This window comes from Pteropus medius, unplaced genomic scaffold (genome assembly GCF_902729225.1).
Source record: "Pteropus medius unplaced genomic scaffold, Ma_sr-lr_union100, whole genome shotgun sequence".
In the NCBI taxonomy this organism is placed as follows: domain Eukaryota; kingdom Metazoa; phylum Chordata; class Mammalia; order Chiroptera; family Pteropodidae; genus Pteropus; species Pteropus medius.
The window spans coordinates 10,018,117-10,046,008 of record NW_024348304.1 but is presented as its reverse complement, the minus strand read 5'-3'; the positions used below and the strand labels follow the sequence as shown (position 1 = coordinate 10,046,008).

General features: G+C 37.8%; 1 protein-coding gene across 9 annotated transcripts; it reads left to right on the top strand.

Moving 5' to 3' along the window:
• Positions 1 to 689: 689 nt before the first annotated feature.
• PCDH18 (protocadherin 18) lies at positions 690 to 13,419 on the top strand. Of its 9 annotated transcripts, XR_005656562.1 has the most exons (6): positions 691 to 3,719; positions 4,502 to 4,590; positions 4,681 to 4,844; positions 10,270 to 10,333; positions 11,254 to 11,334; positions 11,460 to 11,571. XR_005656562.1 is itself a non-coding variant. In XM_039879656.1 (5 exons), exons 1-5 carry the CDS (start codon positions 1,233 to 1,235, stop codon positions 12,122 to 12,124), a joined length of 3,483 nt encoding a protein of 1,160 aa, XP_039735590.1. In that variant the 5' UTR covers positions 690 to 1,232; the 3' UTR covers positions 12,125 to 13,419. The 9 variants fall into 9 exon arrangements, 8 of the variants coding, with proteins under 8 accessions (XP_039735590.1, XP_039735593.1, XP_039735595.1 ...); XM_039879656.1 differs by lacking the exon at positions 10,270 to 10,333 and having other exon boundaries at positions 690 to 3,719; positions 4,505 to 4,590; positions 11,460 to 13,419; XM_039879659.1 differs by lacking the exons at positions 10,270 to 10,333; positions 11,254 to 11,334 and adding an exon at positions 5,396 to 5,459 and having other exon boundaries at positions 11,460 to 11,693.
• Positions 13,420 to 27,892: the final 14,473 nt, after the last annotated feature.

The following is a 27,892-nucleotide window of genomic DNA, read 5'->3' as shown; positions in this document are numbered from 1 at the left end:
CAAAGTCAAGGAAAGAAGTGATGAAACGTAGAACTATATTGTTAATTAGTTTCAAATCCTAAGGTGTTCTTTCAAATCTTGCTAATTAAGAGAAATCAAGAGTGGAAAATAACCCTTTTCTTATCTTCAGAGAATAAAGATGAAAGAAAAACAAAGACTGAAACCTCTTTCCCGGTTCTGTTCTTTAAAACGGAGCCCCAAGAAAATCTGCTCGTGCTCACTCACGCAGGGAGAAAGACCCAAGCCCTCGCAGAGGGGGAGGGGAAGGAGGCGGTCTGGGAAGCATAACGAGAAGCAAGTTTTCAAATTTTATTAAATTCCCCTACCGACAAAAAGCACTTAGAGGTATTTTAAGTTAAACCAGTACTTATGACTATGAAAAGCAAGATGATTACATGTTTTTGGAAGACGAAAGGGCAATTAAGAAAACCAGAACGATTTAAAATGCCATATAAATAAAGGCGACCAGAAGTTGATTTAAAGTTTTTTCTTCTGTAATTTGTCTCCCCTTTGTCGTGGCACGCTCAGGGAAAGTGAATGCGGATGAACGGGGGGTGGAGTGGGGGGGCGGAGGGGGAGGGGCGGTCGGAGCCGCTCGCGGCCCCCTCCCCAGCCCGCTGCAGCCCTCGGCCCGCCCCTCCCTCCCGCGCCCCCGGCCCCCGCCTTCCTCCTCGCGTCTCCCTCCCTCTCCCAGCCTCCCCTCTCCTCCGCCCTGGCTTTTGGGGACTCCATCAGCTTTTGATTTGGGAGTACGCTGATTGGCTGGAAGCGATTCAACACACGCCGGGCAAGAGAGCTTTGTCTGAGTTGAAGTGAAGTTGTGCAGATTTTCGGCTGGAGTCAGCAATCACGGCTGTTTAGTCTGCAGCCGAGCCGAGGACGGGAGGAAGCGCTCCGCGGAGATCGCCGCAGACTCCGCCGGCACCCTGCGCTAGATGGACCCCGACTGCCCGCGGGGCGACGCGCGGAGGTGACGCTCTCCTGCCTGCAAGGACGGCGAACGGCCCAACGGATGCGGGGGCTGCACGGCGTGCCGATGCTCTCTGGAAGTCGCCACACGGTGTGTATAAAACAAAAGTTTGCGAGCCGTTAATGGCTGTGCCGCGTTATTAAGAGCCGCTTTCAAGTTTCAAGTGCCAAATGTAGCTTAGCGTTAAGTTGCCAAAGGAAGTTGCGGGAATTGCTTTGCCGTTTTTAACTCGCTCCGTGAGAGGAACCTCGTATGCTGACCGATGTGCCAGATGAATGCTAAGATGCACTTTAGATTGGTTTTTGCACTCCTGATGGTATCTTTCAACTGCGATGTGCTGGGCAAGAATCTGAAATACAGGATTTATGAGGAGCAGAGGGTTGGATCAGTAATTGCAAGACTATCAGAGGATGTGGCTGATGTTTTAGTTAAGCTACCTTATCCTCCTGCTGTTCGTTTTCGAGCCATGCAAAGGGGAAATTCTCCTCTGCTTGTAGTAAACGAGGATAATGGGGAAATCAGCATAGGGGCGAAAATTGACCGCGAACAGCTATGCCAGAAAAACTTGAACTGTTCCATAGAGTTTGATGTGATCACCCTACCCACTGAGCATCTGCAGCTTTTCCATATTGAAGTCGAAGTGCTGGATATTAATGATAATTCCCCCCAGTTTTCGAGATCTCTCATTCCTATTGAGATATCTGAGAGCGCAGCAGTTGGGACTCGCATCCCCCTGGACAGTGCGTTTGATCCAGATGTGGGGGAAAATTCCCTCCACACGTACTCTCTCTCTGCCAATGATTTTTTTAATATTGAGGTTCGGACCAGGACTGATGGAGCCAAGTATGCAGAACTCATCGTGGTGAGAGAGCTGGATCGGGAGCTGAAGTCGAGCTATGAGCTTCAGCTCACTGCCTCAGATATGGGGGTGCCACAGAGGTCCGGCTCGTCCATTCTTAAAATAAGCATTTCGGACTCCAATGACAACAGCCCTGCTTTTGAGCAGCAGTCTTATATAATACAACTCTTAGAAAACTCCCCCGTTGGCACTTTGCTCCTAGATCTGAATGCCACCGATCCAGATGAGGGCGCTAATGGGAAAATTGTATATTCCTTCAGCAGTCATGTGTCTCCAAAAATTATAGAGACTTTTAAAATTGATTCAGAAAGAGGACATTTGACCCTTTTCAAGCAAGTGGATTATGAAATTACCAAATCCTATGAGATTGACGTTCAGGCTCAAGATTTGGGTCCGAATTCAATCCCAGCTCATTGCAAAATTATAATTAAGGTTGTGGACGTTAATGACAATAAACCTGAAATTAATATAAACTTCATGTCCCCTGGAAAAGAAGAAATATCTTATATTTTTGAAGGGGATCCTGTTGATACATTTGTTGCCTTGGTCAGGGTTCAGGACAAGGATTCTGGGCTGAATGGAGAAATAGTTTGTAAGCTTCACGGACATGGTCACTTTAAACTTCAGAAGACTTATGAAAACAATTATTTAATCTTGACCAATGCCACCCTGGATAGAGAAAAGAGATCTGAATACAGTTTGACCGTAATTGCCGAGGACAAGGGGACACCCAGTCTCTCTACAGTAAAACATTTTACTGTGCAGATCAATGATATAAATGACAATCCACCCCATTTCCAGAGAAGTCGATATGAATTTGCAATCTCAGAGAATAACTCGCCAGGGGCATATATCACCACTGTCACAGCCACAGATCCTGATCTTGGAGAAAATGGGCAAGTTACATATACTATTTTGGAGAGTTTTATTCTGGGAAGTTCCATAACTACCTATGTAACCATTGACCCATCTAATGGAGCCATCTATGCCCTCAGAATCTTTGATCATGAAGAAGTGAGTCAGATCACTTTTGTGGTTGAAGCAAGGGATGCGGGAAGTCCAAAGCAGCTTGTAAGCAACACCACAGTTGTGCTCACCATCATTGATGAAAATGACAACGTCCCTGTGGTCGTAGGGCCTGTTCTGCGCAATAATACTGCTGAAATCTCCATCCCCAAAGGGGCTGAAAGTGGCTTTCATGTCACAAGAATAAGGGCAATTGACAGAGACTCTGGCGTGAATGCCGAACTCAGTTGCTCCATAGTAGCAGGAAATGAGGAGAATATCTTTTTAATTGATCCACGATCATGTGACGTCCATACCAACGTGAGCATGGAATCTGTCCCCTACACAGAATGGGAGCTCTCGGTTATCATCCAGGACAAAGGCAATCCTCAGCTACGTACCAAAGTCCTTCTGAAGTGCATGATCTTTGAATATGCAGAGTCAGTGACAAGTACAGCAATGACCTCAGTAACCCAGGCGTCTTTGGATGTCTCCATGATTATAATTATTTCCTTAGGAGCAATTTGTGCAGTGTTGTTGGTTATTATGGTGCTGTTTGCAACTCGGTGTAACCGAGAAAAGAAAGACACTAGATCCTACAATTGCAGGGTCGCAGAATCAACTTACCAACACCACCCCAAAAGGCCATCCAGGCAGATTCACAAAGGGGACATTACGCTGGTGCCTACCATAAATGGCACTCTACCCATCAGATCTCATCACAGATCGTCTCCGTCTTCATCTCCTACCTTAGAAAGAGGGCAAATGGGCAGCCGGCAGAGTCACAACAGTCACCAGTCCCTCAACAGTTTGGTGACAATCTCCTCGAACCACGTGCCAGAGAATTTCTCATTAGAACTCACCCATGCCACTCCTGCGGTTGAGGTAAGATCACACACTGCACTGGTTCCCTGACAAAGTAGCTGTTAGCGTTCAGAAGTTGTGAGTGTTAGTTCTTAAATGTCTCCATTAAGAATTAACAATACTAACGAGATGCAAATTAAGTAGGTTACAAGTTATATCATGTATATGTAGCAAGCATACACACCTTAGCATGCTGTTTTTCTTAAGAGTTTACTTGCATGTACTATGTAGAATACTGAAAAATAAATGGGAATCTCACAAAGGACTAGCTGATTAGAATCCCCTTACTTCCTAGATTTAGATACTGGAGGACGAAAATAAAGGGGCTTGTTTTATTTTCATAGTTGTGGTCTCTACTAAGAAATCGAAAACTGAGGCCTCCAGAATCCTATTTCAATGCATGTTATATCTGTTCAACTTTTGAAAATTTTCTGCCATTATTTTAACTACCTGTTACAATGTTGTATTTTACAGCATTTTCCATGTGTTTTTATCACTGATCACTTTAATCTGAACTATAAAATAAAGGAACTCAATCTGTTGTTTATAAAGGGGTCCTCTTTCAAAAAGAAAAACAAAACCAGTTCTCTTAGATCATTCAGCTCTCTCTGCAATGTATTTGGTTATATCTGGTGGCTAGCTGCACAGTCTGCCACAGTCCAGCACGTGTAAATCTTTACAAGAGAGATAACATGTTCAATTAACTAGAATGAAATAGTGAATAATTGTTTATCCTTGCTGAAAGCTTGTGAGTTATTAGGGGGTTTGTTTCCAGGAATCAGTTCTGTCTATTTGGTTTCCAGCAGGTCTCCCAGCTTCTTTCAATGCTTCACCAGGGGCAATATCAGCCAAGGCCAAGTTTTCGAGGAAACAAATATTCTAGGAGCTATAGGTATGAATTACCCTCGTGTTACCTATTAAGTCTCAAATAACATGGATGCTAAAGAATAAAAACTATACTTTCCCTGATTTATCTTTCTAGATATGCCCTTCAAGACATGGACAAATTTAGCTTGAAAGACAGTGGCCGTGGTGACAGTGAAGCAGGAGACAGTGATTATGATTTAGGGCGAGATTCTCCAATAGATAGGCTGCTGGGGGAAGGATTCAGCGACCTGTTTCTCACAGATGGAAGAATCCCAGCAGGTAAGGAGGTAGTCATAGATAAATCCTTATTTTCAGATCTATTTCACCAGGGAAGTGACCAGTTTCTCTCCTGCTTATATTCCCTTTGTCCTCTGCATTAAGTCTCTGTAATCTGCACACTATTAGCAATGAACATAGACTGAAACACTTTAAAATTATTTTCTTAAAATCCATATTAAGCAGTTCGTACAGAAGGAATGAGCATAGGAGCTTAAGAGGACAAGAAGAAAGGAGTGGGCAGAGGAGGAAACCGCCCTGCTTTCCTCCTCTTTCTAGCCCATCCAGCTCTGCCACAGGGCACTCTTGAGCAACTCTTTATAAAATTACCGGGTGGTTGTTTTCAGACAGCCTGTTTTGGTGCATAGTGGTAAACTGGACTATAATTTGGAGGACACATTTCCTGTGATGGCAACCAACTCACAGAATCAGAGATTAAAATATACTAGGGAATGGTATACTTTAATCACCAAAAATAGGAGCAAGAATGCATCTTTGTAGGTGGGAAGCAAAGAATATTTTTTGCCACCTTTCATTTTATGTCTGCACTATAGTGGAAGAAGAACAGGAGTCCAAGGGAGGAATTTATAAGCAGACAGATGGATGGAGGAGATCCTAGTAAGTTATGAGCCACGTTTTCCTTAGCATCCCTTTTCTCTAATTGTGCAGTAGAAACTCTGGGAACCAACTGGGCAGATACCGACTGCATCGTTAAAGCAACCCAGAGACTAAAGACTGTAATACTAAACCAAGTCTTAGGAATGTACAAATGTTCTTTCATCTACTTACATTTTTAAATTCCACTGAATGTTGATTGAGTGACTGCCATTCGATAAATGAAAGAAAGGTAGAACAAGAGTATATTACCCATGTGAGTTCCATCAAACATCTATTTTCTACATACAGATCTGTGAGAGAGTTTAGGAATAGACATGGGGGGAGCTTCAGAGAGCTACAGAAATGTGGGTGAACTCAGTAAATAGAAATTTAGCTCATGTAAGTTATGGCTGTGGTGGAGGCAGTAGCTGCAGCGGTGTTAGTGTTAGTCATAGCAGTCGCAGTTGTCACCAGCGGTGTCCCAGCACTTACTCCAGGCCCATGAGCTGTTCTACACCTGCACCGCTTCTCCCAACGCTTTGACATAGGGGTTAGTAGTGGTGCTGGTAGCAACAGCTGTGTGTGTGTATCTATCTATCTATCTATCTATCTATCTATCTATCTATCTATCTATCTATCTATCTATCTATCATCTATCTATCTATCTATCTCATGACACATGATATATATATTACATTTGAAAACTGAAGCTTATAAAAGTTAAAAATGTGTCTCAAATCAGGCCATTCCTGCCTGGTAGGAGATTTGAGCCAATCTCTGTATTCTTTAATACTAATCTATCAAGAGAAATATAAAGTAACAGGTTGTTTCTTTCTTTAATATGTTGAGTGGCACATGTGTTCTTATATTTTAAATTATTACTACCCTCCATGAAACTCTAAAATGCTGCTTATTTAATTATGTTATCACAGGGATAGATATTGCATTTCTGGCAGGATGAATATATGGAAAGGACTTCTAGTTTCAGTGAGGACTACAGTGCACATGAGAGCCCTTGTTTGCACAATCGTCCATGATGTGTGGTTTTTTTTGTTGTTTTTTTTTTTTTAACTCATGGACTCCCCAGACCAATATAGAGAGCTCTGAAAATCTAGTGGAATATATATGGCTTCAGACAATTTGTTCAAAGAGCTCAAAGAGAATCAGTTTTATTATTCTTACCCATGAAATGAAAGAGCTGGCTGAATTTCTATGAATCTATAATACTGAGAGAACTCTAATTTCAAATATGGATCCTTAATTTTGAATAATTTGATTTCCCAAATTACATTATTTCATAAAACAGAAAAGTAGCGTAATGGGTATAATGTCAATGTTTCATTATGTGTTATTTTTTAAATTACATGAAGTCAATTTATTGAAATTTTAATTTATCAGCCTAGTTAAAAAGAGAACAACTGCCCCTACTTAGATAACCTTGCCATTTGTGGGCTTAAATTATGCCTCAAGTCCTTTGTAATTTTGAAATTGTATAATTCTAATAGCTAATCATGGTCTAACTTTTTAAAAAAGATCAAGTCTCTTCTTCCGCTTTTTCCTGTATTTTCAAAGTTACCAACACCAGGTACGTTCATGGCAGGAGAGTCATCTAATGCTTGAGTTAAAAAAAAAAGTTAAATAAAAGTAAATGTTAAAGAATGAAGACACTGGGGAATCAACAAGTAGATTATAAAGTCTAGGATAATAATGAGCCTCGTTTTGTGACTTTAGACTCCTTCCAAGTTACATTTCTTTTCCAAGTTAGAGGCTCACTTTTAAATTATTATTAATACTACTACTTAATATATAGACAGCCTTTAAAAAACAATTCCATATTTACGCAGTCATACTTATTCCAGGTGTGCAGTGGAAGAGCTATATTGCTGGTGTATGGCTTTGTATTACAAGTGACTGTGTTTAAGTAGATACATTTCTGGCTGACTAGCTACCTGCCTCCATGTGGGGTGTGGGTGTGGTAGAAAGTATTCTACTACACCAGGATATCACCAATGATCCACAGAATATTTTAAGCTTTACTCATGTTGTACATATTGAGTATCTATACAGAGATAACTGTCCTTTAATTATAACCATCATTTTGATAATACTTCACCCATTTTTCTGGCTTATTATTCACTCTGGCTGCTTCTGCTGGCACATTAAGGCATAACACTTGTGCTTTGTAAAGTTATATTCCCAGGAAATATTCCAAGTAGGAAAAAAAAAAAAGTCCACGTCTGAAAGCCATTAACAGAAATCAGTGCAGTTTTCAAAAGCATGTATATTTTTAGGACTTAAGTGTCTTATTCCAACTGTTTTTCTGCATTAGACTGTGATCAAATATAGATTATGTTATGTCGAATTGCCTGCCAACAGGGTCACTTCTGATTATTCATTCTATTAATTCCCACAGACGTATCCTTCATTCTGAGCAGTAAAATCAGCATGCATTTTTGTCTGTTAGCTCATGTTTGTCAACATTCTTTCCTCCTTACTCATTCAACTTTGAATTACAGTACTACACATATTCCTGCAAAATCTCCATTTCCCCAGTGTATTAGCTGCACCAGGATGATGTATAAAGGGTTGTGATTTTGTTTCTTGCGACATTCCTTCCTGATTGAGCTCATTCCACTTTTTGTTAATCTGTCGTTAGTGATTACTTAATGCCAACGTTCCTCTTTATTTCTGAGTTCTCTGCATTCTTATGACTGGTATCCCAGTTCTGGCCTTTCTCCCATGGCTGGTTTACTGTGCAAGCATACGAACTGTTATTCTCTCTCTCATAACCCCTCCCTTTGTCAAATCTTTCTTCTATATGGCTTGAACAACTTTTTCATAACATTTTAATTGACATATTTTGGTTCAAAATCAATAATTGACTTTTATTGCCCAGCAATGCCTGATTAAACCTACTTAACTTGGTATTCTAAGGACAATGAAATCCTCTCCTAGTTTATTAACTATCAATCTTGGCTTTTTTGTATCTTTTGTAATAAGTAGGACCATCTCTTCACATTACATACCAACCCATTGCTCATGCACCTTTCTGCCTGAAAAACTGGCTTCTCTTCACTCCGTCCATCTAACTCCTATTCATTTCTCACATTTTGTTTCAAGTTTCTCTTTCTTTAACTACTCCAGCCTCCATGTCCAGTATTCTTTCTTTTCTTGACATGTCCTCAGCATTATATAGTTTGAGACTATAACTGGGCATTTGCTGCCTTTAACTCAAAATTAGATCTGAAACCATTTGAGGGTAGAAAAATCATAGCACTTCATATATGACAGGCTCTTAATATATAACTGATTGATGATTAGCTAATGTCTTGGTAGAAGTTAGACATATGTTTTTCTTCCTATATTTGATGCTTCCTGCCCTATCTATGGTAGAGTACAGTGACAAAATTGAGAGTCATATAGTGACTGCTACCCACTCCCCCTCCCCTCCCCAGGGAAGTTTAACCACCTGGCAGAGCTTTCAAGAAGGGACAGAAAGATTAGCCACTTGGCACCACTTGCCAACAAGTCCTAGTCATTAGATGTGGTACAGAACCTCCATGGCACTGAATAACACATACACTAAGAATGTTTTCAAATAGTTGAGCTTCCTGGGAAAAGATTGAAAATGTCAGAGAAACTGAGATGTGCCCTTTTCTGCTCCACTGCTCCTCCTCCCCCATTATTTTTGCCATCCTCTCTCTATTAGTCTTTATCAGTTTTTCGGATTTTCAGAATTTTTAAACTTTTATGGTAATTTATTGTCTTGTAATTAAAGCCCCATTTATTTATTGTGAAGTTGTAAAATAGCATTCCCTGTTTAAAAATTCCTATGACCGAATTTAATTTTGAAACTGAATTACCATTTTAATCACCCAGATTGTAATTTTAGTTGTATGTTCATTATATTTGGGTCTCTAGAAATTCAGTCATGCTCAGGATTCCTAGAAGCTTTAGCAATTTTTCTTTTTTCCCCCCCTTTGTCATTAAACATTAAAATTCATTAACTATCAGACAAAGTCAATCAAACAATTACATCCTTCTCACAGAGTTAAAACCAGAAAATAAGTGAAATGTGTCATCAGGTCTGTTTTCCTTCCTCGTAACAGGATGTGAGAAAGACAATATAACCAGGTCTCCATTCCATTTTCAGAGACTCAGGGAATTAAGAAAAAAATTCATTACCACTTTGATAGTTATTTGCTGCTGAGAAAACCTCATTGCTATTAAAGTATTCCAGTTACTTTCAACTCCTTTTGGTTTTGTCCACATTAAATGACGAACAATAGTTGGTAAATATTTCCACGTAGTAATAATGCATGAAGTCAGCACATCTAAACTTGCTCTGATTATTAACTTACTTACTTAAACTTAACCTTTCTTCATAGCAAAATTACACAAGGATTCTCAATGTTCACCCTCTTTCTCTTACCCATGGTAATTCCTGTGGAATTCATGTTCACACTATCTCTGCATTTTCCCTACTCCCTTTATGTTTTCAACTTTCTTAACAATCAGACTTTTTTCTCACTCACAATATTTGCTTTTATTCTTTCAGATAAATATCCAGGAGTGGGATAACTGGTTCATGTGGTAGTTCTATTTTCAGTTTTTTGGGGAACCTCCATACTGTTCTCCATCATGGCTGTACCATCTTGCAATTCCAGCAACAGCATACGATGGTGCAATTTCTGTGTATCTTCACCAACGTTTATTACTTTTTGTTTTTTGGAACAGCCATCTTGACAGGTTTGAGATGATATCTCATTATAGTTTGAGTTGCATTTCTCTGATGATTAGAACATATGTAGTGAATGCTTATTCTCTGCAGACATTTTAGCCAATGATGAGGATACAGCAATAAACACACTGGAAAACAAACTTCCTCTGACAAGGTATCTGACATTGCTCATCCTTTCTAGCGATAATTTCAAAGAAAGGGAAATCTTTCTTAAGTAGCCAGATCTACAGAATTAGCTCTGAATATGAAGATATGGCTGGTATCAATCCAGTTTTCATTCATATCCAAGATCATTATTTTACATTTTCTGTATTCTGTCATTTGCTCTAAAATGAAATCATGATGTTGAAGAAACCTAATGGTCACTGAAAGAGAGGAGTGATTTTTGGAGTATATTTTACATCTTTGCATTTTCTGGATGTTACATAGTTCAGTTATTGTTATTTGCCAAAGTTAGAGATTTTTCTCCTTTTTTAATTTTCTGCTTTTTTCATATTATGTATTATTTCCTGTGAGCGTGACCGCTCACAATCCAATGGGGCCATAACAGCTGGAAGAACTACCCAATGGATCTTTCATAGTCTTCATCTTTTCATGACTTTTCCATCTACTTGAATTTCAAACCTTTAAAAGAGGACCTCTTAACTGAGTGACCCCAGATGCCTGGTAGTTGAGGGTAATTCCCACTAATGTTTTAAGTAACAAGTCAATAAATAATGCAGAATACCTTGAAGAGAGATTAATAAGTATAGTGATGTGATAGCTTATTATATATATTCCCAGCGCCTCCATTAAAATTAAAGGAGGTCATATAGACCTCACTATCTAGAAAGTCACTGAGAGGCATTATTCAAGGATTGTCTGGTGGCCTTCTAAAGTTATGGATTTCACCTTACAGCTCTGATGTGTTCTAGAATTTACGTTCAGCGAATAATTCATCGCCCACATCTTAAGTCTTTTTCAGTCATTCTCATGTATAAGTTATCCATCCATTTTCTCATCCCTTTAGTTGCACAAATGGCATTGCTGAAGAGTACATGAGTCCTAACCCTCCTCTCCTCGTTTGATATACAGGGAAAAAAATATGCCGGTTCCATAAAACTAGCATTCAAAGGAAAGCCATAATTGCAGTCCATCTAATGTGTAAAGTAACGGGTTAGTATCATGGTAGTATTTTAAAACCGCCTCATCCTATTACTTTGAAATAGAATAAGGTTTCCCCCATCATTTGGGGTCATGCTACGTATAATAACAACCCCCACTGTCTCCCTTGAGTGCAGCTATGAGGCTGTGCACGGAGGAGTGCAGGGTCCTGGGCCACTCCGACCAGTGCTGGATGCCGCCGCTGCTCTCGCCATCCTCTGATTATAGGAGCAACATGTTCATCCCCGGGGAAGAATTCCCGGCACAACCTCAGCAGCCGCATCCTCATCAGAGTCTTGAGGATGACGCCCAGCCTGCGGATTCCGGCGAGAAGAAGAGTTTTTCCACCTTTGGGAAGGAGTCCCCAAACGACGGGGACTCCGGCGGTACCAGCACATCCTCTCTGCTCTCGGAAATGAGCAGCGTGTTCCAGCGCCTCCTGCCGGCTTCCCTGGACGCCTATCCTGAGTGCGGCGAGGTGGATCGGTCCAACTCTCTGGAGCGCCGCAAGGGTCCCCTGCCGGCCAAGACCGGGGGCTACCCGCAGGGCGTGGCGGCCTGGGCGGCCAGCACGCACTTTCAGAACCCCACCACCACCTCCGGGCCCCCGCTGGGAACTCACTCCAGCGTGCAGCCTTCCTCAAAGTGGTTGCCGGCCATGGAGGAGATCCCTGAAAATTACGAAGAAGACGATTTTGACAACGTGCTCAACCACCTCAGCGACGGGAAGCATGAACTCATGGATGCCAGCGAGCTGGTGGCCGAGATTAATAAGCTGCTCCAGGATGTCCGCCAGAGCTAGGGGAGCTTAGCAAAGCGTTTTTTTTGTTTCCATACATTTGGAAATAGGGGACAGAGAAAACCCTGAAAGAACTGGCATTGCCAAATAGTTGCATTTATCATAAATGTGTCTGTGTATATTGAATATTAAATACTGTATTTTCGTATGTACACGATGCAAGTGTGATTATTTTAATCTGTATTTTAAAAATACATTTGTACCTTATATTTATGTGTAATTTAACAGACAAATTTTATTTTTTTACTCCCATGACAAACACGTGTTTTCCTAATCACGTAGAAAGTAGCCACTGTTCAAATCTGATATACTCTTCAACCATAAAGTATAAGGGCACCGCTTAGATTAGTTATGTTGGGGGAGAAGTTGTTATTCTGTAGGAACAACCCCACTGAAGCATTATAGAGTTCTTAGTTCTATTAGGTGATCCAACTTATTTTTTTCAATACTCTTTTTTAACATTAATCCTCAGTAAAAATGTTAAACTTTTATTGTTGTTATCTGGACTGCTCTCTGCCAGTTCTGCTAGTTCCCAGTCGCATAGCAACATTGAAACATCAGGTGAAATTCGATCTCAGAACTGGGCAGTATCTTTTACAGTCAATGATGGAAATGGGATGAGAGTCGATGTTCCTTCCTAAGTCCCAGGCCCCTTCTCTTCCACGGTGTCACACTGGTCTGTTCTTGAGAATGTTTCTCCTAAAGTATTATTGTCTGTTTACAATCGAGGTAAACAATGGATGTCACTCCATCACTGTAACAGGAGATGTGCTCCAAAGAAATGGAATCTGTCCTTTAAATGGATAATGATGTATTCTAACAGCATGAAGTATTAACTGACAAAGACAGTTATGTCAGTGTCTCTCCTAGGGTAGTGAACATAATTGATTTAGTCTGAAACCATTCCGTTTGAATCTCCCCCTCTCCTCTCACAATACTTGAACATTTTTATCTTTTGCAATGTTTTTTTTTTCTATAACTATTTGCTTTTAGCTTTTGACTCCAGTGCATGATCTCATATTTTTGCTTTTATTTTTAGTATAAGAACATTTATAAAATTACATTTTTGCAATTGCAATACTGTTTTATTTGTTGTGTGACAAACGACAAGTTCTCTATTTATTGTGCTGTTATCACTCTGTGTGGAATGCTTTGGTAAGGGAGATCGTTATTATGACTTTTCTCATTTATGACCAAGCTTCAATTAATGTTATTTCTATGACTACACTATCTTGATTGTACTCTCCAGAAAATTTTACTGTCGATGAAAATAAAAGAAAAATTCAAGTAAAGCTAAAGGACTGTCCATAAATCAGAGCCCTATTCCTATATATACATTCAAAAGCTTTGCATGAAGAATATCCTTCATTAGAAGATAATTCAGTGTTAAGTTTTGAATGATAAAGAGGGACCATTTAGCTGGCCTGGCAAACAAGAAAGACACAATGGAAAAGGAATGAGTTTGAGACTTGAAATGGGAATGAAAAGTCTACCATATTCCCAGTAGATTAAAGAATTTAAATGCATTTGAAGTATAAAGAAAAAGGAATGATCAAATAGTAACTGCCTGACAAGATTTTAAATTTTAAATTAAAAAAAAAAAAAACTTTCTTAGAACATTTTGTATTAAGTTGTGTTAAAAAAAAAGAAAAAGTACCCTTACAATGTTTCTATGGGAAGAACATTTCCTCTATCTTCAAGCTTCTTTCGGCTAGAGCTAGTCTAATAATTAAATCTACTTGAAGTCAATGAACAGGAGAAAATGACCAAATTTAATGACATATCTATGCATGGGATCCCCACATACATGAGAGAGTCAGACACCACCTACCTGACAGAAAGGGAAAATGGGGCAAATATGACATTCTGAGCTAAGGATGAGATAGGGCTCCTTGGGGCTTCAGAGGGTGATTGCAGGGCAATAAGAAAAGCAGATGCTCAGTAATTAGTAGTTCATCCTGCCACATAGATAGGTCAAAAAAAGGTTACTGCTGATAATCTCTTTATGGGAAAGGCTTGTGATTCAAATTCTTCTAGATAGTTGGGGTGGGGGTGGGGTGAGGGTGTGGGGAGGTAGAAGTTGCTCCTGAGCCTGCAGGGTCTTGTTTGCCTTCAGCTCAAAATAATCCACATACCGTGAAGGCACATCTTGGGGCGACTCATTCTGAACCCCTCCATTTCCAAGAGGTGAAAATATTATCCTCCTTGGTTTACTAGTGGGGAATTAAAATACTAGGAAAGTAAAATAAACTAAAATTGGTTAAGTCAGATATTTTAATTCTCAAATGAGTACATCAAATAGATGTGTTAGGTCTTTCAAAAAGAACATTTTTTTTTTATAGGAGGTATTGCAATTTCAAGTGAAATTTTGGTTTATTTTTCAGTAGATTACTCACATAAATGTTGACCACATTTAAAGACAATCTGCTTTTCAAATTCACTTTCTTTTAGTGCATATAATCGTTAAGAAAAAGACTTTCATAATTTCACTGCTCTTAATTTAAAGCACCCAACGGTAATTTAAAAAGCGAGCTGGAAATCAATATTTGGATAATGTGAGGCATATAAAATGCAATATCAACACAAAACCTTTGTACACTGTTTGTATAGGAAGCATTCCATGTCTCAAACTCCCTGCTTCTCTAGCCTTCTCCACTTCTTATTGTTGCTTTGTGTGCCCACAGGTCAAGGGATATTGGTGCAAGTTTTCTGCTGAATGTTTGGCGCTATCATAGCAACCTAAGCCTTCATCATTTACATTTTCCCTTCTTTGATATCATTCTCCTTCTCACATTGAAACAACCACTTAAATCAAGGAGATTCCTTTCTCCATTCATTATTTTTTAATCTCTTTGGCCACATTTGACTCCTTTTAATGTTCTTCAATGACAATCATCTATTAAGAGAAAATGTAATTCAACACTAAAACTGTTGCTTAGCAAAATTTCCTTTTAAAGGCTTGTTTATAGGATGATTAGAATTGGCTTTCTTCAAATTCTTAGAAGCTATGAACATTGTTATTCTTTTATCATTTCTTTCTTTCTTGGTATTTAGCAAGATTAACTTTGTTAATCATTTAAATTCTTGCGGCTCTTGTAACAGATATATCAAATTTACCACTTACCAACAGATAAATATTAAGGCAAGAGATGGGTTAAGTTACTGTCCTATGGAGTTCTGAAGAAGTCTAATTGATGGAAATCAGCTTAGCTTCTTTGTTTCGGTCTTTTGATACTGACTAATAGAAAATATTCAAAACTGGGTCTAAATTATTGATGCATTAAAATTCAAAGAATTGTGAATCTGTTTAAAAAATTAATTTTATGGGTGGAACATGTATTGCCTGACATAGCAACTTTCAATCTTACATGAACTCATAGAACTGACCCAAGAGAGTTCAGGCAATTTGTAAAACTATTGAAAAGATTTTAATGTTTCTGTTCTAATTCAATATATCTTGATAATGTATCATCACGGTATCAAAGATTAGAGACACACTGAACCCTGAATAAGCAATAAATTTTGCCATATAATATTAAATTCAAATCATACAAAAGTCTTAAAAATTTATGTTGTTTTTAAAACAATGAAAACAGTGTAGGCATTTCAAAAGATCCAACAGATTGACTTCCTTAATTACAAGTTAAACTTATAAAACAGGGCTATATGTATATTCTGTCTTGTAAATTGTGAACGTATAAGATGCCATATTAATTGTAATTATTTTTCATACTACAATGTCTAATTATGAATCATAGAAATAATTCTCTATGGTTACATTAAATTTTAATTTAATAAATTAGGCTATTGGGGCCACTGAAAATTCATCTCAGTTTAGTTTATAGAAGAAATGGTAAGTCACTTTTTTGAAATAACTGAATGATATCTAAAGTTCTACATTGCAATTGAAAAGAACTTTATTGCCCAAATTTTGCTTTTTCATTCTTCATTTGTATAACTGGGTTCATAGTCAAGTATATAACATTCTGTATACCAGAAATAATAGGACCTTTAATATAGTCTAAGCCAAAAAATTTTTTTGAACAGATAGGCACAATATGAGTGTATATACTTTTCATTAATTTATACTTTTTAAATTCCATTTTATACCTTTTGTGGAGCTGTTAAAAGAATTTTATAGGGAGCTGGCACTACAAAAATTGCTATCTAAATTTATATACTTCCTGACTTTTAAAATAGCAATATACATTCTACCCTGCTACTTTAAAATAATGGTTTTCTATTTTCTTTTATGACTTTGCCAAGTTGCTCCTAATTCTTGTTTGCTTTTTCAGATTTTATCTTTCCAATTTATTTATTTAATGGTTCTCCTCCTTGATCATTTATCCTACTGTCCACATTTTACAGCACTTCTCCAAATTTTTGCATGTATATAGTACTTTATATATAACCACATAGACCTAATAAATTTTTTCATGTTTATTCTTCATTATTAATGTAACAGGGATCATGTTTTTGAGATATGAAGCTAACACCTTTTCATTCTCAATAATCCTTGTTCCTCTAATTCACTAGTTTAGTGGAAGGGTAAATTTATACAATTAAGAACAAAGCAGTCATTTCTTTTGTTCTATGTTTTAAATTAAAAATTTTCGAGTGTCTAGGGAGACAGTGTAGAAAACTTGACTTATTGAGGAAATTGTTTTTTTCCTAAATATATGTACTTCTAAATTAAGGGTTAAGGGTTGGATTGGAAAAGGTGAGGTTGGAGTTTTACTATAAGCCAACGCGCAATATAAGAAAATGAATATTAGGTAAGAAAGGCTTTTGCCGCAGAAAAGCAGATAACTTAGATAATTGTTGAGAGCATAAAGCACTAGAGAGAAATAAATTGGGAAGGGTAAAATATCAGATGATAGTGTCTTCTTTATTCACACCTCCAGTGATCTTTTTTTTTTTTAAATTAAAATCACTGGGGGTGACATTGGTTAATAAAATCAAATGGGTTTCAAGTGTACAATTCGGTAATACATCATTTGTCTATTGATTGTGTGTTTACCACCCAAAGTTAAATTTCCTTTCATCACCAAATATTTGACCCCCTTTACCCTTACCTACCTTCTCCCATCCCCGCTTCTCTCTGGTAACCACTAATCCACTGTCTGTGTCCTCGAGTCTCTGTTTATTTGTCATTTTTATTTGTTGCTTTCGATTTTATATCCCACATATGAATGAAATCATATGGCTCTCGACTTTTTCTGTCTGGCTTATTTTGCTTAGCACGATTATCTCAAGGTCCATCCATGCTGTGGCAAATGGCAGTATTTCATCTCTTCTTATGGCTGAGTAATATTCCATTGTATATCTGTACCAAAGCTGCTTTATCTAGTCATCAATCATAGGACACTTCGGTTGTTTCCATGTCTTGGCCACAGTGAAACAACACTGCTATGAACACTGGGATGCCTATATCTTTGAAGATAAATGTTTTCCAGTTTTTTGAGTAAATACCCAGAAGAAGGATTGCTGGGTCATAAGGTAATTCTATTCTTAGTCTTTTGAGGACCCTCCATACTGTTTTCCCTAGTGGCTGTACGAATTTACACTCCCACCAGCAGTGTCTGAGGGTTCCTTTTTCCCGACAACCTCTCCAGCACTTGTTATTACTTGCCCTGTTGATTACAGCCATTTTAACAGGTGTGAGGTGGTATCTCATTGTGGTTTTGGTTTGCATTTTCCTAACAGCTAGTGAAGTTGAGCATGTTTTCACATGTCTGCTGGCTGTTTGTAGTTCTTCTTGGGAGAAGTGTCTATTCAGGTCCTCTGCCCATTTTTTAATTGGATTTTTTTCCTTATTGTTGAGCTGTATGAGTTCTTTGTATATTGTGGCTATTAGGCCCTTCTCCCATTTGGATGGTTGCCTCTTTGTCTTATTGATAGTTTCTTTTGCTGTGCAGAAGCTTTTTAGTTTGATATAGTCCCCTTCCTCCATTTTTGCATTACTTCCCTTGCCTTTGAGGTCAGAAGCTGTAGAATAAAGTGATACTTTTGGGGAAGATGTGTCTCCTTTTCCTGACCCTCCTCACATGGGAGTGCAGACCTGGAAGGAAGTGGTGCCACGGCACATCCGCCTCGGGAGCACCATCTCACCTCGTCACTGCTGTTGGATGGTCTATGGAAGATTCAGACTTTCTTTCCAGCCAAAATGGGGGAAGGGCTGGTATTATAAACTGGATTACATTTCACAGAGCTCTTACTTAAATGAAGGAGGGCTTTCTAAAAGCCTCAGGTACATTATTTTTTTCATTAAAAAGTACATTCTGCATCTTAAAATAACCAACCACAAAATACTGTAGACAGAGGAAGCACAGACTTTCCCTTTGGAGGCAGACCTCTGTGTCTGACAGAGTTTGAGGTTCCAAATAACCTACACTCCTTCCAGTAAGTCTCATTACATGAGAGGTAATGTATCTAAAAACACAATTAGGAATGTTTTGTGAATTCTAACCAGAAGAATATATTGCCAGTCTCTGCCTCGTGATTTGAATCTCTTCTGCAAACTCACGCCTGGAGGCTGTCAGTGAGGATCTTGCCTCTGCAGAGTTTCAGGAATTGCTGAGAGTGTGTGTGGCAACCACTGGGAACGAGCAAAGTATCAGAGGAAAAGCCTACAAAGGACCAACTACTACGATTAATTTATCCTTTGCTACTTTTTCTCCTCACCCTGTCTCCTCACTTTCTTCTTGGGTGGCACTTACTATCAGGCACTAGAGATACACCGATGAACAAAACAGACAGAAAAGAGATGAAGACCAGTACCCATCTATGAAAATGGCCCAAATCCAGCACACTGACGCCACCAAAGGCTGAGGGGGATGTGAAGCAACAGAAATTCTCATTCACAGCCAGTGGGAATTTAAAATGGTACAGCCACTTTTGAAGACAGTTTGGCAGTTTCTTAAAAATCTTAACATACTCTTACTATGCCATCCAGCAATTGTGCTCCTTAGTCTTTACCCAAAGGAGCTGAAAACTTATGTCCACACAAAAACCTGCACGTACATGTTTACAGCAGCGTTATTCATAGTTGCCAAAATTTTGAAGCAACCAAGACGTCATTCAGTAAGTGCATGGGTAAACAAACCGTGGTATACGCAGGCAATGAAATGTCATGCACAACTAAAAAGGTGTGTGTGTGTGTGTGTGTGTGTGTGTGTGTATACACACACACACACACACATATAATGTATGTGACAAAATTCTTGCCAAATTTTCTGAAAGTACTTTTGGAGTATTTCATATTAGCTATAATATGAGAGAAATCTGAGACTTAACCAGAACTATCACATGAAGATTTCAAGCAGTAACAAGATTGTTGTTCCAAAATGATAATAATTTAACAGCCAGAAAAGATAGAATGAGCCCTGCATCGCAGCCTGTCAGTGCAGAGCTTGCACCATGAGTTAGACATCCAACCAGCACGCAAGTTTTAAGGGACATGCACCAAGTTAACAGAGATGCCTCTCACCCCTGGAGAGTGTTTGCAGAACCTTTCCTCTCCTATTAGTGGGTCATTGTTAAGTTTGCAATTCACAGCATAAGCTCTTTTATGAAAACAAACAAGCAAATAAACAAATGGCAAAGCCAAACAAAACAAAATCATAATGTCCTCCTCAATATCTCTCACTTTTATTGAAAGTGCATCCAGTCTGATAAAAGCAAAGTCATGCCACATGCTAAACTAATGTCCCAGGAGGAGGAACACTGTATGTGCAAATGATTTACAAACTACCTGGCCCCCGTAGAAAGAATTTCTCAACTTCATAACTTATTTTAACATGAAAGGATACTTTATACTCATTTAGCATCAAAATCTTCATTGATATTTAACCATCTGAGTTTCAATGAAAATATCCAAATTCAAAAGTACGCACTATGCAATTGCTCATAGCTTTGATGATGGTTTAGAAGGTGACTCAGAAAAATTCATTTTATTTCATGACAGAATAACTTTTCTTAAAGAAATTAACTTTTATTCTGAGAGCTTTCTAATTTTATTTTTTCTGTTCACATGCCTTCCAAAAGTGAACCACTCTTCAGGATATCATATGCTTGAATATCGCCCCCATCTATGAGAAGAAAATTTGATTTAATCTCATCTCTCCTTGACTCTTTACACTTTCCCCATTGTTATTTGCTTCTAGTTCAGGGAAAAAGCTACTGCTGATATTTTCTCTCAATTTGTAAAATGTAATTTTTTTTTCTATAGAGCTCTCATGTCTTATTTAAAAAATATTTTCACCAAAAACAAAAAAAAATCATATGATGTCGAGCAATTGATTAGTTTCAGATTAAAAAAATAAAACATAATAACATAAAAATAACAATGCTTGTAGTGCTTCACAGTACACCAATTGCTCTTACATACAGTATCATGCTGTTTTAATTATTGTAAGTTTTACATGTAGGGCTAGAAAAACGCAATTCTCTCCCTTTCTTTCTCTTTTTACCTATTTTTAGGACATTTCTGACTATTTTATTCCTTTTTTAACTTTGAAACCAATTTTTCTAGTTTCCAAAAATACGCTGTTGCTATTTTTTACTAGGATCACATGAAAATTTATGGATTAATTTGAGGGAGACTGACATTCTTATGATGTTGCATTTTTTTCCCAAGAATATTTCTTCCCTCATATGAAAGCCTACTTTTGTGTTTTTCAGTGCAATGCACACTTTTCTTCAAAGAAAGCTTTATATGTTTTTTGTTAGTTTTGTATTTCAACTTTTGATGTTTTATTACAAATCCTTATTGTCCATATGAGAAGCCTATTTATTTCTATGTATCAGTTTTGTACCCAGCCCTATAACTAACTGCGTTATCTTATCATTTATAATAGTCTTCCAATTCATCCTTCTAGTTTTCCCAAGCAAAAAATATATTGTTCTTAAGTAATAATAACTTAAGATTCTGCTTTCTAATTGTTGTTTCTAAATTCATTCCCCAATATCACTGGCTAATACTCCAGAAAAATTTATCAACATGTTGATGGCATATTTTGTTGCTTTAGTATTGACTTTAAAAAATTCTTTCTAATGTTTTCTAGATAGCGTATATGTGATTTTTTGCATGAATAAATACACATAGTTATATAGATACTATCCTATATTATTATGATTTTTAAAATCAAAATTAGATGTTGGATTTTGTGAAAAGAGTATTTTTTTGCATCTAGTGAGAGTGATATTACAGTCTCTTTTGACTTGCTAAATATGTTGATTTATATTTATAGCTATCCTAATGTTTAACCACATTAGCATTTCAGGAATAAACTGCACTTGCTTGACTACTTATTAAATAAACAGCTGAAGCTGAATTTTGCTAGTTATTTTTAAAACATCTAACTTTAATGTTTAAGTGTTCTGTAGTTTTCTCTTGTATGTGCATTTTTAATGGGATTTTGGTATGTGATGCACACATTCTAAAAGAGGTAAACAAATTTTCCTTTTTTTCCCCTCCTATGCTCTGAACAATTGAAATTTAATTGCAGTTATCTATTACTTGAAGTTTTAGAAGAATTCCCTTGGGAAACCATCTGGGCAATAGCTATTAGAAAACTTTCTCGAATGGTAAATAGTGTGTATAGTTTTCCAGACCCACTTTCTGAGGTCGATTTTGGTAGGATATATTTTCCTAAAAAAATAAAATAAAATTCATTTCATTCATGTTCTTAAACTAATTTGCAAAGAATTGATAAGATTAGTTGTTAAAATTTTACTAATTTCTACTCTGTGGTTATTTTATCGTCATTAATAAAGTTAGATAACTGTCTTTATTCATGTGTCAAATTTTATTCATGAGAAAGAGCAATAGACTTATTGATTCTAACATTTAACTGTTTATACTAAAATAAATTTTTGCTTTTATCTTTATTACTCAATTCTTCCCTCACACTTGTTTTGCCTTTTTTCAAACATTTAAATTGGATGCACACTGCTTTTAACATTGCATATCATGTTTCCTCTGTGTACTGTATTAGCTGTGTTTTTCATAGATTTAAAAAGATATATTTTCATTGACATAATCTTCTAAATTATTTCCAATTTTGGTTTTATTTCCTGTTTTATATAAGAGATGAGTAATAGAAAGAATTTACATTTCCTGAACTCTTCCAGAGCTATTTTCTTCTGTGGATAGTTAATTGTCTTTGGTGGGGCGATGGAGACTAGGGTGTCCAATTCCACCATCTTGGTGACATTGCTCTTATTACTTTTTGTTTGTTTAGAGGTGATATGCAAGAAAGGGAGAAAATTCTGTGTTTATTCCACTCTTTAAAAATCTCTAGTCTCCATTTTTTAAACACATAATTCAATTTTACAGGGATAATATAATCAAACAGACATTCTTAAACCTTTTTGCATAAAAATCTATCTCGAACTGAAACCATAATTTGTACTCCCTTTTTATTAAAATAAATAGATGTGTCACCATGACTTTTCTTCAACCTTCCTTCTCCAGGGCTACTGCCCCATCTTTTTTTTTCTGGTATTTTCAGCCTCTCTATATCCTCTCCACATGCCAAATACATTACGAATACATTCTCCTGTCTGTTTTATCTTAAATAAACCTCCCTGGAACACAGATGGTACTTCAATTACCACTCTTTTCCCCTCTATACTCCACAACCAAATTTCTTAAATACACTTTTCATACTCACGAGCCACATTTTTTAACTTTCTACCTCTCGATGGTCTCCTACCTTCCATTCACTCTTTTCCATCGAACTGCTCTGACCAAGGCTGTGAATAGCCTCCAAGTTGATAAAGTCAGTGGATGCTTTTTGGTCCCTATTTTATATCACCCTGTATCACATCTGACATTGTAAAGTATACTAACTCTCTTTAAATCTTATTTTCTTGGCTCTTGTATTCATTATATATTGTGTATAACAACTTACCCTCAAACTTGGTGATTTATAGCAACAAACGTTTACTGTCTCAGTTTCTGTGAGTTCAAGACTGGCACAAAAGGTGGTTCTTGCTTAGGAACTGTCATGAGGTCGCAAGAGGGATATCGGCAGGGGTTATGGTCATCTCAAGGCTTAACTGGGGCTGGATGAGTTGCTTCCAAGGTGGCTCACTTGTGTGGTTGTTGGCTGAGGTGCTCACAGGGCTACTGGATGGAGACCACCATTCCTTACTCCATGGACCTCTCCTCATAACATGGCAGCTGGCTGCCCTCAGAGTGAGTGATTCAAGAAAGAATAAGTGACAAGGAAGCCACAGTACCTTCTGGTGACTGAGTCTCCCAAATCACACATCACTTCAGTTTTATTCTAGTCATTAGAAGTAAATTGCTAAGTCCAGTCTCGCTTAAGAGGAGAACAACTAGGGTCTACCTTCTGAAGGAAGGAGCACCAGAGAACCTGTGGAGTTACATTAAAATTACTGCAGCCCTCGAACTGGAACGTTCTAAAGGCTCTTTTGTGGGTTTTCTACTCACTAATGCAGTGTGGGTGCACCTCGGAGATTTGCTCCAGGTGCTCTCTGACTATCCGTCCATTTCACAGAATGCATCTTGTATTATGATATGTAGATATATAACCTGAGGAAAACACAATGTATGATTGATTGTAGTCTAACTGTGTATACCTAGAAGGAGAAACTCAGGAAAACCGTATTCTCACCGTGATGCTTATCCCGGGGTACCAGGATGGATAGCCCGGGAGAGTCGTGGAAATATGACAGATTTTCAATTTAACAAAAAAGGCATGCATAGTTATAAAAGGCACATCCCACCATTTATTTCTTTTTGTTTGTAGTGACAATATTTACTCTAATTAGAAATTTCAAAGCATTGTAAGAGAAAACTAGGTTTTATTTTTTAATTTTTGCTGTTTGTTTTTCAAAATGACAGGGACTAGAACAGTTTGAAAAGCACGTTGCTTGCCAAGGCTAACTGCTTCGTGAGAACACTACCATTAGGTAAGCAGCAGGACATGGAAGGACATAACAAAATATTATGTGTATACCTATTTTTTCCCTAGAGAAAATAGGTAGAGCTTAATGAATTTAGCCTTTAGAATGGGACAAGATATGTCTGAAGAATGCAAATTGCCTATTAGTAGAGAAAAGGAAAGTTAGCAATTATTGTTAAAACCTTTGCCTCTCTACTCTCATATTTTAATGCTAAGGCATCCGAAAATTTAATCTTTTCCCCTCAGGCAATATTTTGTCTCCATAGTCTAGATCCTTAAAACTTTATAGAAAGATCACTATCCATTTATCTTTTTCAATGAATTTTCAAAGACCCCGAGTCTCAAATTTATATTCCAAACCAGCCCTGGGTCATCATTTCTCTCAGTTTTGCACTTCTAAGCTGCTATGCATCATCACTCAAACCACAGGCTCCATGTTACCTTTCTGAACATTTGTTTTCTAAGTGGGTTTATTTTATTCTGGCATAAATACCAAGGCAAAAAGGTTGACTCTGTGTGCACTAACAGTTATTTTTAACTTTCTCTAGTTAAAAGAAATAGTCAAGATAAATGCCAAAGTAGCTCTAGCAAAAAAACCCCAAAAAACAAAAAAACAAAAAAACGAACTTCTTTTAGCTGGTTTAGTAATATATGTTTAATGCATTTTCTTCCCGTTTGCACGATCCACCATGGGAATCTTAGCTTTTTTATTTTCTTTCAAGTACAGAATAAAAATGGCAAGAGGTTATTTCGGGGCAGGATTTTGGAGAATAATTTGAATTAGCATAGAGTTAACATTTCTTAAATGATTATTTCAGAAACTAGACCATTAACCTTTGGAGAAGACAAAAAAAAAAGAAATATATTGGAACTTTGCTCTAGTATTGTTGGCTTCGGACAAAACTTAGAATAAGAAGCATATCTCTTGGACCAACTAAAAACAGTATCATTTATCAGAAACTATTATAACTTTATAATACAATACTCCTACCTGCTCAATACAATGTATTAAAAAGTATTTTCTAGAGTGGTAAAATGCAATGTCATGACAAGTTAAAGATAAGTATTTTTCAAGTTAAATTAGAACATTTCTAGAAGAAAATTGTGTACTTTGATAACAGAGATAGAATGTAAAGAAAAAGTATAAAATTTAGATGATTAATAATGTTATAGAATAAAAACTTCTAAAATTAAAATATTCTTCCATAAAATAATTCAACCTGCTTTTAAATTGAACTCAGACTCATGCAAATCAGTGAGAATGGTGCAGCATTGCAGTATTAGCAAATAGTCACCGTGGGTTGAAATGGAATTGGTTTCTAATGGGATAGGAGACATAGAGGCTGTCCTTTGGAGTCCGGTGTTGGCTGAGAGTTAGGAGTTAACCTATCCAGGAGGGAACTGGCCCTTTGCAGAATACTGGGGACTTGAAATCTATTCTACTGAAACCAGCTGTAGACTTAAGTGCTAAGACAACCCATTCTAGCGAAGTGCTGAGGTGATGGATTGGAGCTGGAAGCCACTGGTACAGCACATCGGCTGTACGAGCTCCAGGCTTGGATGTGACTCATCAAGCTGGTGGAATTGTTGTTGCTTCCTCTAATATGAAGCTATATAAGCCCCCATCCCAGAGGACTCAGTCTCTCTTCCGGAATCTGATTTCTTGTCCCACTGTTTCACTCTGTATGGCCTTCGAGTGTGACGGGCAACAAGAAAACTATGAAACTGCTGCTCCTATCTCTTTATTTTCCCCAGTATTACTTCTCCAGGTCTCATGTGCCTATTTGCTATTCTGCCTTCTTTGCTCCATAGGTTATGGAGAGGTGAACGATTTTTAGTTGGTGGAAAGTAGTCATTTTGGGTAAGGTAGGTAGTATGCTTGTGCTGCTCAGTTCCTCAGAAATTAGCATGCTGTGCGTACTCATAAATGAAATGAGAACGTGTCAATAAATGAGATACTGTTACTGAGATGTGGCGATAGTTACTGCTTATTGTCATATTTTCATGACTAGATTTTAAACTTAGAACAAAGAACTGCTTTATTCATTGAAGTAAGAAGCTGTTTATTTTTATATTATGTCACCATGTAAACTTTTATGGTGGACAGACTTCGAGGTGGCTCCCAGTTTTCTCTGCTTCCTTTTGCGCATGCTTCTGTATGATCCCTTCTCCTTGAATGCGGACGGGAGCTGTGATTTGTTGCTGTCCAATAGAATGTTATGAAAATCATGAAATATTATTTCCATATTTGTGTAACCTAAGATTGTACCTTCCATTTTGCTAGAAGACACTTTCTATTGGCTCTTGCTGGCTTTGGTGAAGTAAGCTGCAATACAGAGGAGCTCAAGTGGCGAGAGACTGATGGGGCTCTCCAGGTGACAGTGATAAAGGAGCTGAAGTGCTTGATTAGAAGCCAATAGAAGGAATCCTGCTAAAAACCACTTATGCTTAGAAATGGACCCTCCTCACTTCGCGTCAGTTGAGACGCCAGCCCTGGCTGGCACTTTGAGTGCAGCTTTGGGAGAGAAAGCCCTGCCTATGTTCCTGACTCACAAAAACTATGGCAATTTATCGTGCAGCAAGAGATAACTAATACAACTACATATATTTAGTCATATTAAGCTCTACTGAACTTTGTTTTATGAAGCAACTGATTTTTATTGATACAGATTTTTTAACTTAGTGGATGCAAATGAATAGTTAATTAGAACATTCGTTATTCAACAAGGTCGACATGAAAAATTTTCCACTCACTAAGGTCGTTTTTATCATTTCTGTGTATGTTTCCCTTGGCTTCATTGTGCTGGGCTTGTCCTAAAACTTCTCTTGCATGGCTGCGATTGTATTAGTCAAATTTGGAAAGATTCAGAAGTGCTTGGGAGTTTGCACCACTTTAAGATGACAGATTGATGCAAGAGCGCCAAAGCTCAGCTGTTTCTTCTAACGGAGGTAAAGTCTCCAGCGTAGTGTAGCCACACAGCTTCTCTGCGGGACCATGCTGAGGCCTGAAACCTGTACCATTGCTTGATTTCTTCTGCCTCCCTTTCCTGTTTCCTCTTCTCCCTTTGTGGATTGTCCTGGGACCATTTCTTTATTAAATTACTTGCACGCAAATATACCTCTTAGTCTCTTTTCCTGGGGACTTAGGATGGAAACCATGAGTAAAATATTCTACTTTGACCAAGTCTGTGCCATGCCTCTGGGTTTAGGCAGGTACTGCTGTTAGGTCAAAGGAGGAACTGTATTTCTACCATATTAGAATGTAAGTTTTGTAATGGCAGGGATTTTGACTGTTTCCTTTATCACTATGTTATAAAGGCTACTATAGACCTGGTACCTAGAAAATGTTAAATAAATATTTCTTAAATGCTTTAAATGCTATACATAATGGAAACCTGATTAGTCAAAAAATAAATAAATAAATAAATAATGCATTAAAAGACAAACTAATATGTAATACAGAAAAGAGGGCATGATGACATATTTCTCTATGGTAATTATATCATGCTGTGTAATAAATTACTCCCAAACTTAGTAGCTTATAACAACAATAATCTCTTTACAACTTCTCAGGGTTCTGTGGTTCAAGAACTTAAAACACAGTAGGAATGGCTGGTCTGTCTGGGGCTTCAGTGAGAAAACTCGAAGGCTTGGGGCTGGGACATTCTGAAGGCTCTTTAGATAACATGTCTGACAATTGATGTCCAACAGGTGATGTGGGCTGTCAGCGGATGACCTGAAAGGGATGAGCAACCCTCTGAACAGCTATACGTGGCCTCTACATGTGACTGGGGCTTCCTCAGAATAAAGTGTCTACATCACAAAGGCAAATATC